Source organism: Nerophis ophidion, linkage group LG28, assembly GCF_033978795.1.
Source record: "Nerophis ophidion isolate RoL-2023_Sa linkage group LG28, RoL_Noph_v1.0, whole genome shotgun sequence".
In the NCBI taxonomy this organism is placed as follows: Eukaryota; Metazoa; Chordata; class Actinopteri; order Syngnathiformes; family Syngnathidae; genus Nerophis; species Nerophis ophidion.
In genome coordinates this window covers 20935553-20946595 of record NC_084638.1, presented here as the reverse complement: position 1 = coordinate 20946595, position 11043 = coordinate 20935553, and the positions used below count along the sequence as shown (strand labels likewise).

Here is an 11043-nt window from a genome sequence, read left to right as displayed (position 1 = left end):
ATATATATATATATATATATATATACACATGTATGTTTATATATATATATGTATATATATATATATGTGAATATATATATATATATATATATATATATATATATATAATATATATATGTGTATATACATATGTATATAGAAATATTTATGTATGTATATGTATATATATATATACACTTGTAAAGAACATAATGTCATGGCTGTTCTGAGTTTTTTAATAATTTCTACAACTCTTATTTTTTTGTGATAGTGATTGGAGCACATAACTGTTGGTTTCAAAAATTATTCATGAAGTTTGGTTCTTTTACAAATTTATTACGTGTCTACTGAAAATGTGACCAAATCTGCTTGGTCAAAAGTATACATACAGCAATGATAATATTTGGTTGCATGTTCCTTGGCAAGTTTGGTGCTTTGGGTCGCTATCTACAAGCTTCTGGTTGAATTTTTGACCACTCCTCTTAACAAAATTGGTGCAGTTCAGCTAAATGTGTTGGTTTTCTGACATGGACTTGTTTCTTCAGCATTGTCCACATGTTCTCAATGGGATTTAAGTCAGGACTGTGAGAAGGTCATTCTGAAACCTTAATTCTAGCACGATTCAGCCATTCCTTTACCACTTTTGACATGTGTTTGGGGTCATTGTCCTGTGGGAACACCCAACTGTGCCCAAGGCCTTATATCCGGGCTGATGATTTTAGGTTGTCCTGAAGAATTTGGAGGTAATCCTCCTTTTTCATTGTCCCATTTACTCTCTGTAAAGCACCAGTTGCATTGGCAGCAAAACAGGCCAAAAGCATAATACTACCACCACCATGCTTGACGGTAGGAATGGTGTTCCTGGGATTGAAGGCCTCACCCTTTCTCCTCCAAACATATTGCTTGGTATTGTGGCCAAACAGCTCTATTTTAGTTTCAAACAGTATGCGTTTCTTTCTATATTTGTATTTAATATTATTATTATTTTGATGATATCTTCTGTGTGGCAGTACCAAGTGGGCCAGCTGTACTCTGTGGCCGAGGCCAGCAAGAACGAGACGGGCGGCGGCGAAGGCGTGGAAGTGCTAAAAAACGAGCCTTATGAGAAAGATGGCGAGAAGGGACAGTACACGCACAAAATCTACCACCTGCAGAGGTGAGCATACACACTCCCCAGCGACCTTTCACCTTTACCACCAACCATCAGTTCTTGCGCTAACGTGCTACATGCGAGCATACATGCAAAACAAGACATCAACGTTTTGATGAAATGGGCAATTAGTCATTAAGTCTCGCCGGTCATTTCTCTTGAAGATGTGTGCCTAATTTACTGCTGAACAGCCTCAAATTGTTGAGCTGTTTGAGAAATTTCAAGTCAAACCAAGTTTCGAGGTTTAGTTGTCATTAAGCTGAAAACACATTCAGGTTTCTGATCCATTCTCACACTCACTTAGCGTAAAAAAAAATGCATGTTATACATTTATACATATTATTTTATATATAATATGCACTTTAGGAGTAAAAGACAAACAAATACTTATTATATATTTACACATATTGTATATATTATACACTTTAGAAATAAAATATTTAGTGTATACAAATACATAATGTACATATTATGTATTATGGTATTTGTATTATACACTTTAGGAGTAAAATACTTTGAACCAATAAATATTATGCATAGTATTTATTTGCTACATGAGATGGTAAAAAAAACTTCCAATTAGGCTGCAGCTATCAATAATATTTTTTTTTCGATTGAGTAATTGGATAAAACACACGTTTTAGTCTCACTGCGTATTTTAATGAAAATAGTTGAAATAAAAATTGTTTTTCCATAAACTTCATTGTCTTATATTTACCTTTCATTACCTTCTATATTCCTTTTATCTTTTATTTACCTTTGTTACCTCCTATTTACATTCATTTACTCTCATTTACCTTTTATTCACCTTCTTGTACCTTTTTGTACATTTTATTGACCTTCTTTTACCTTTTATTTACGTAATTTAACGTTTTTAACCGTCTCTTTACCTTCTTTTACTTTCCATTTCCCTTCTATTGATCTTTTTTACCTTCTGTTTACCTTGTATTTCCTTATTTGACATTGTATTTACTTACTTTAACATTGTTACCTTCTATTTACCATCTTTGACCCTCCATTTATAGTATATTTATTTCACCAAGACAATGTCAATAAAATACCTTTTATTTACCTTCTATTGACCTTCTTTTACCTGCACTTACCTTATTTTGACTTTTTTAACTTTCACCTATCTTATTTTACCTTTTATTTACCTACTTTCATTTACTTTTTATATACCTTGTATTTACCTCTCATGTACCTTATTTTACCCTTTGACCTTTTATGTACCTTTGTTACCACCTATTTACCTTTTTCTTTAATGTACCTTTTATTCACCTTCTTGTACCTTTTTGTACATTCTATTTACTTTATTTTTCCTTTTATTTACATACTTTAACATTTTTAACCATCTATTTACCTTCTTTTACTTGCCATTTCCCTTCTATCTCTCTTTTTTTAACCTTCTGTTTACCTTGTAGTTCCTTACTTGACCTAGCATTTACTTACTTTAACATTGTTACCTTCTATTTACCATCTTTTACCTTCCATTTATAGTACATTTAGCCTTTTACTTTTTATTTACCTTTTATTCGCTCTCTATTAAAGAATTGGTGCCGATGGAAACTAAGAAAAGGGATTTGGGTACACTATCTGGAGTACAGGGCAGGCGAGTGGGGGATCTTATGTTCGTGGATAACTCCTCTGGCAGGGGGCTCCCCTCGTCTCTTTTAATGCACAGCATAGGACACATAGCAAGAGTGGTCCTCAGGTCCTGTTGATCAGAGGCAATAGCTCCACAGCCACAGATCCACTATTAACCACTAATATCACAGTCAAAATGAAAGCTTGTTCCCATAGGCACCATAAACTGTTAATAATGTTTAGACAAAAGTGTATATTATATCTACTATTATATATATAGTATTTATATAGGTGTGTGTGTGTGTGTGTGTGTGTGTGTCTGTGTGTGTGTGTGTGTGTGTGTGTGTGTGTGTGTGTGTGTGTGTGTGTGTGTGTGTGATGGATATGTGTGTATTTTGGGTATATGCATGTGTGTATGTATGTGATTGTGTGTGTATATGTATATATATATATGTATATATATATAAATTGTATATGTGTGTGTGTGTGTGTATATATGTGTGTGTACATATGTATATATGTAAGTGTGTGTGAATTTAAATGTATTTTATATAGACAATATATAGCAGCAACCACTGAATTGAATTATATTATATATATTATTGTATTATATATTGTATATATATATTGTATATGTATAGGGGTGGGACCTAATAAGTTTACTTCTTCCCACTGTCACGATCCGGTATGCGGATCGTTTATTGTTTTGCCGCTTATACGTCTTTGTTCATGTTTAGTTCTGGACTCTGCCGATTCCTTGTGTTTGAGCACTTCCCCGTTTGTTTAGTCACCATGGCAACGTTTTGTGCTCCTCCTCACGGGCTCCTGTCACACCTGTTGTTGATTATCATTTGTGTATTTAAGCCCACCTGATTCCTCAGTTCGTCCTCGGTCCATTACTTGCTTTTCGCAACACGTCACGTTTTGTATCCTTCTGCCCTCGATTATTTTGTGCTAAGTTCCGCCTTAGCTTCACGTGCGTGTGGCACGTCGTTTAATGTTTTCTGTTTCCTGCTACGTTTTTAGCATTAGCTTTCCGTGCGTTGGCACGCGCCTTGTTTTTCTCCTTTTTTGCACCAGTGTTCTTTTGTTTTATTATATTAAAACATATTCTTACCTGCAATCCTGCTGACTGGTAGTGTGTGCATCCACGAAGTGGCAACTCCGCGCAACAAGTGCGCCGAACACGTGACACCCACTCCCTTTTGAGCCAATCTTGACATCTACAAAAGATTAGTCACATGTAATGTTTTCAATGTAGGTGTAAAAATAATGTATCTATATATTTCTTTTGTATTTTATTTCATTCTCTTGTTTTGTTTGCATGGCTCAAAATAAACCATTCATTCATTCATTCATTAACCTTTTTTGACCTGTATTTACCCTATTTTAACTTTTTTTTACCTTTTACTTACCTTATTTTACCTTTCATTTACCTACTTTAACAGTATTTACCTTATATTTACCTTCTTCTACCTTTCATTCACCTTTTATTTACCTTATATTTACCTCTAATGTACCTTATTCTATGTATCTTTTATTTACCTTCTATTTACTTTGTTTAACCTTATTTCTGCAAGGTTCAAATGCTGATGACACCTATTAAACAAGACAAGAAACAAGGAATTAAACAGAGACAGAATTAAATTTGGCTCAATTGAGGAGAGCGCGTCTGGGCTGTACTCTTGTACAGTCTCCATCACGCTCCGGCGATAGATTGTACGCCTCCTCTTTTATTTTGACTTTCCCTGATTACATGGCAACAGCTGTTTCTAAGGGAGGGGGGTAGTAAACAGCCATCGCCATTGGTTACAGAACAGTTCGCAGAAAAGGTCGTAAAACAGTTCAAAGAAGAGGTCACCTTGAGGGCAGTCAGGCCCTCCTTCCTCTCCGCTTTGTAGTTCTTGGCTCAAGACAGTATATTTCTGTTGATTACAATACATGAAAGAAACAGAACACCTTCATGTTGCTTCCCATCCTACACAGTGGAGTTTTACAAGCCTTCTGCTTGGTAGGATTAAAGACAGCTTTTGTCTGCTCGCCGGGAACTCATTGAAGCACAAGGTTTTGGGATAACTTAGATACAATTATTCTGACATTTCACCTCCTATTTACTTTTGACTTTATCTTACCTTCTATTTACATTCATGAAACAATGAATGGAAGTTTGTTTTAAATAGAATAAACAATTGTATTGGATCAATGGTTGCAGCCTCAATAATAGTTTGTGTTACAATATATTTTATAAATATTATTTCAGTGGCCCTTTAATGGTGCAGGTGTTCCTATTGTAGCTCATGTGTGTCTCACAAACATAATTCATAATCAAACTCAAACTATTACAAATATTTGAATTGCTGTCCATCTTGTCCTGCAGTAAAGTTCCATCATTTGTCAGAATGTTAGCGCCCGCCTCAGCCCTCAACATCCACGAGAAAGCCTGGAATGCATACCCTTACTGTCGCACAGGTAACACACACACACACTCAAACACACACACTCAAACATACACACACACACAAAACACATGCGAACACACGCATGCACACACTGACATAGTGCACACATGGTAGTATATTTTGGATGCATACTCTCTAAAAATGTATAATGTAACATTATGATGTATAATGATTATATTAATAATAATAATGATAAAGGATTTTAAATACGGCAGACATATTGGGTCTGCTTGCTGTCTGCTTCCGTTGCACCTTGATGGACGTATGAATTATTTACTGCATGTCCAGCCACTGGAGGTGGTGGCGGTGGGGGGTGGTCACCTGATCCTCCCTCTCAAGCTGAGACCTCTCTTACACACACACACACACACACAAACACACACACACACACGCGTGCACACTTACACGCACACACACAAAGACTTGTATCCCTTACAATTTTTCTCATCCATGCTTTTCTTTATTTTTCTATGTCTGCTTTACCCTCTGCTTTCTTTCCCATGGAAACAAAAGTTATTACTGTAAGTATTATTGTTATTCCTGCCAGCATTATAATTATCACTGTAAAACATATTATTATTACTATAAGTGTTAGTATTATTACCGTAAACATATGTATTACAGTAAGTACTTCATAGTACTATTATTATTATTACTGTAAGTATTATTACTATTGTAAGTATTGATATTACTACTTTAAGTAATATTAATATTACTGTAAGTTGATTATTATTATTATTACGTAAACATTATTATTATTTTAATATACTATATTATATTTCGAACAGCCCGGTGGAAGAGGGGTTAGTGAATCTGCCTCACAATACAAAGGTCCTGAGCAGTCCTGGGTTCAATCCCGTGCTCGGATCTTTCTGTGTGGAGTTTGTATGTTTTCCCCTTGACTGCGTGGGTTCCCTCCGGGTACTCCAGCTTCCTCCCACCTCCAAAGACATGCACCTGGGGATAGGTTGATTGGCGACACTAAATTGGCCCTAGTGTGTGAATGTGAGTGTGAATGTTGTCTGTCGGTCTGTGCTGGCCCTTCGATGAGGTGGCGACTTGTCCAGGGTGTACCCCGTCTACCGCCCAAATGCAGCTGAGAGAGGCTCCAGCGGCCCCCCGCGACCCCAAAAAGGGACAAGCGGTAGAAGATGGCTGGATGGATGGATATTGTATTTCACTCCGAGCTGCCACCTTATAATGGTTGAGGGGTTTGTGTTGTCCCAATGATCCCAGGAACTATGTTGTCCGGGGTCTTCTATGCCCCCTGTTGCGTGGCAGAAGCTCTATTGAGAGTCAAAACCAAGAACTCAGATTTCCCTCGCACGGACATGGGTCACCGGGGCCCCCCTCTGGAGCCAGGCCCAGAGGTTGGATTCGATGGTTAGCGTCTGGTGGCCAGGCTTGTTCCCATGAGGCCCGGCCAGGCATAGACTGAAGAGGCAACGTGGGTTCCCCTTCCAATGGGCTCACCACTCATAGGCGGGGGCATTGAAGTCTGGTGCTCTGTGAGCTGGGCGGAAGTCGAAAGCAGGGCCCTTGGCGGTCCGATCCTCAACTACAGGAGCTAGTTCTTGGGATGTGGAATGTCACCTCGCTGGGGCGAGGAAGTCTGGGCTGGAGCGCCAGCTGGAGAAGTTCCGGCTAGATCGAGTCGGACTCACTTTGACACACAGCAAGGGCTCTAGAACCAGTCGTCTTGAGAGGGGCTGGACTCTCTTCCACTCTGGTGTTGCACGCAGTGAGAGGCGACAGGCTGGGTGGCAATATTTCCTCCGACTCAGAGCCTGTATGTTAGAGTTTAACCCGGTGGACAAGAGGGTAGCTTAACTCTGCCTTTGGGTGGGGAGATGGGCCCTGGCTGTTGTTTGTACTTAAACACCAAACAGCAGGTCAGCGTATCCACCCTTTTTGGATTCCCTCGAGGGAGTACTGGAGAGTGTTCCCTCAGCGGATACCTTTGTTCTGCTGGGTGACTTCAACGCTCACATTGTCAAAGACAGTGAGACCTAGAGCGTTATTGGGAGAAACAGCCGCGAGTGATGTTTTGTTATTGAACTTTTGTGCTCGTAACAGATTGTCTAGATTAAACACAATGTATAAACATGTCCATATGTGCACTTGACACCAGGACACCCTAGGCAGCAGTTCGATGATCGACTTTGTAGTTGTGTCATCGAATTTGCGGTCTCATGTTTTGGACATTCAAGTGAAGAGAGGGATGGAGCTTTCTGCCGTTCACCACCTTGTGGTGAGTTGGCGCCAATGGTGGGAAAGTATGCCGGTCAGACCTGGCAGGCCCAAACGCATTGTGAGGGGCTGCTGGGAACGTCTAGCAGAGTCTCCCGTCAGTTTCAATTCCCACCTCCGGAACACCTTTGAACATGTCACGAAGGAGGCGCTGGACATTGAGTCCGAGTGAAACTGTGGCCACAAGTTGGTTGGTGCCTGTCGTGGCGGTAATCCCAGAACCCACTGGTGGACACCAAAGGTGAGGGATGCCGTGAAGCTGAAGACGGAGTCATATCGGGTCCTTTTGGCTCATGGGACCCCGGAGGCAGAGGACATGGGAGGAGTTTGGCGAAGCCATTGAAAACGACTTCCTGACAGATCTGTGGATCCGTGGAGGGAATACTTCGAAGACCACCTCAATCCCACCTACAAATCTTTTTATGAGGAAACAGTGTCTAGGGAATCTATGGCGGGCTCTCCTATTTCTAGGGCTCAGGTTAAAAAGATAAAAAGCTTGTTGGGTTGATGAGTTCAACCTAGAGTTCACAAAGGCTCTGGATGCTGCGAGACTGTCTTGGTTGACAAGACTCTGCAGCATTGTGCAGACATTGAGGGTGGTGCCACTGGATTGGCAGACCGGGGTGATGGTTCCACTCTTTAAGAAAAGGAACCAAAAATGTTGTTCCAACTATCGTGGGATAACACTCTTCGGCCTTCCCAGTGAGGTCTATTCAGGTGTACTGGAGAGGAGTCGAACCTTAGACTCAAGAGGAGCAGTGTGCTTTTCCTCATGGTCGTTGAACTGTGAACTGGCTCTACACTCTCGGAAATGTGCTTAAGGGTGCATGGGAGTTTGCCCAACCAGTCTACATTTGCTTTGTGGACTTAGAGACGGTCTTCGACCCTGTCCCTTGGGAGTCCTTTTGGGGAGTCCTCAGAGGTTATGAGGTAACGGACTGTCTGATTGTGGCGGTCCACTCCTTGTATGATCAGTTGAGCTTGGCAGTAAGCCGGATCCGTTCCCAGTGAGGGTTGGATTCCGCCTGGGCTGCCCTTTGTCACCAATCCTGTTCATATATTTTACGGACAGAATTTATATGCGTACTCAGAGCATTCGGGGATCCAGTTCGGGTGCTGTAGGATTAGGTATCTGCTTGTTGCAGATGATGTGGTCCTGAGTGCTTCATCTGGCCATGATCTTCAGGTCCCTCTGGATCGGGTCGCAGCCGAGTGTGAAACGACTGGAATGAGAATAAGCACTTCCAAGTCAGATTCCAGGGTTTTCGCCCGGAAAAGAGTGAAGTGTCTTCTCTGGGTTGAGGAGATCTTGCCCCAAGTGGAGGACTTCAAGTACCTCATAGTGTTGTTCACGAGTGAGTGGATTGTGAAATCGACAGACAGTGTGGCGTCTGCAGTGATGCGGACGCTATATCAAATTTGTTGTGGTGAAGGAGCTAAGCCAGAATGCAAAGCTCTCAATTTATTGGTCGAGCTACATTCCCATCTTCACCTATAGTCATGCGCTTTGGGTTATGATTGAAAGGACAAGATCACGGGCACGTCCGACCGTAGGCCACGTGGAGGACCCAGGACACGTTGGTGAGACTATGTCTCCCGGCTGGCCTGGGAAAACCTTGGGATCCCCTGGGAGGAGCTGGACAAAGTGGCCGGGGCGAGAGAATTCTGGGCTTCTCTGCTTAGGCTGCTGCCCCCGCGACCTGACTTCAGATAAACGGAAGAAGATGGATGGATTATTTTTACTTTAAGTATTATTAGTACTATAATTATTACCGTACATTTTATTATTACTGTAAGTGTTATTACTGTCAGTATTATGATTATTATTATAACTGTTAGCATTATTATTATTACTTTAAGTATTATTTTTACAGTAGGTATTATTATTACTCTAAGCAGTATGATTAGTATTACTTAAGATAATATTGGTACTACTATTGGTGAAATAATTTATTCAACAACATGACACACTTTAGACACAAGCTGAAATTTGAGCTAGTGTAGTCAGACATCGTGACCTGTGTGTGTGTGTGTGTGTGTGTGTGTGTGTGTGTGTGTGTGTGTGTGTGTGTGTGTGTGTGTGTGTGTGTGTGTGTGTGTGTGTGTGTGTGTGTGTGTGTGTCATCCAAACAAATACTCCAGGTCAGCACATAATAGAGTAGACTAAAAGTAGCTAAGTGTTAGGAACAAGTCATCATTCTCTGTCGACCAATCAACAAACTGTGATGTTAGCCCCGCCCCCTTCAGCTACCGAAGAAGTGATGCATTATCATATCCACAATTATATGAAGCTGAAAGTTTTGTGTTTCTTTATCGTGCAGAATGAATACATGAAGGACAACTTCCTGATCAAGATCGAGACGTGGCACAAACCCGACACGGGACACATGGAAAATGTAACTACACAAATGAATAAGTATATGAGAAATTAAATGTCATACTATTTATTAGAGATGTCGGATAATAGCTTTTTTGCCGATATCTGATATTCCGATATGGTTTTTGTTGTATTTTTGTTTTTTTCCCGGGGGAGTCTTTAAAGGCCTACTGAAATGATATTTTCTTAATAGCAGGTCCATTCTATGTGTCATACTTGATCATTTCGCGATATTGCCATATTTTTGCTGAAAGGATTTAGTAGAGAACATCGACGATAAAGTTTGCAATTTTTGGTCGCTAATAGAAAAGCCTTGGGGACGGCGTGGCGCGGTTGGGAGAGTGGCCGTGCCAGCAACCTGTGGGTTCCTGGTTCAATCCCCACCTTCTACCAACCTCGTCACGTCTGTTGTGTCCTTGAGCAAGACACTTCACCCTTGCTCCTGATGGTTCGTGGTTAGGGCCTTGCATGGCAGCTCCCGCCATCAGTGTGTGAATGTGTGTGTTTATGGGTGAATGTGGAAATAGTGTCAAAGCGCTTTGAGTACCTTGAAGGTAGAAAAGCGCTATACAAGTATAACCTATTTACCATTTACCTTGCCTTTACCGGAAGTCGCAGACGATGACGTCACCCTTTGAGGGCTCCTCACATCCTCACATTGTTTTTAATGGGAGCCTCCAACAAAAACAGCTATTCGGACCGAGAAAAACGACAATTTACCCATTATTTTGAGCGAGGATGAAAGATTTGTGTTCAAAGATATTGATAGCGAAGGGCTAGAAAAAAAAAAAAATCAAGTAAAAAAAAAAAGGTGATTGCATTGAAGTGAAGTGAATTATATTTATATAGCGCTTTTCTCAAAGTGACTCAAAGCGCTTTACATTGTGAAACACAATATCTAAGTTACATTTTTAAACCAGTGTGTGTGGCACTGGGAGCAGGTGGGTAAAGTGTCTTGCCCAAGGACACAACGGCAGTGACTAGGATGGCAGAAGCGGGGATCGAACCTGCAACCCTCAAGTTGCAGGCACGGCCGCTCTACCAACCGAGCTATACCGTCCCAACATTTGCATTGGGACAGATTCAGATGTTTTTAGACACATTTACTAGGATAATTCTGGGAAATCCCTTATCTTTCTATTGTGTTGCTAGTGTTTTAGTGAGTTTAATAGTACCTGATAGTCGGAGGTGTACGTCCACGGGTTTCTTGACGCCAATGTCTCAGGTGAGTCGATGGCCGCTAT

The 11043-nt window shown here is 40.8% G+C and overlaps 1 protein-coding gene across 1 annotated transcript in view; it reads left to right on the top strand.

Moving 5' to 3' along the window:
- The first annotated feature begins 968 nt into the window (after window positions 1-968).
- Window positions 969-11043, top strand: part of LOC133544932 (phosphatidylinositol transfer protein alpha isoform-like) — a 33277-nt gene continuing 23202 nt past the window's right edge. Inside the window, exons 1-4 of the mRNA XM_061890175.1 lie at window positions 969-1135; window positions 5091-5182; window positions 5686-5693; window positions 9744-9818. Of these exons, the coding sequence (XP_061746159.1) occupies window positions 969-1135; window positions 5091-5182; window positions 5686-5693; window positions 9744-9818 (342 nt within the window). The remainder of the gene's footprint in view (window positions 1136-5090; window positions 5183-5685; window positions 5694-9743; window positions 9819-11043) is intronic.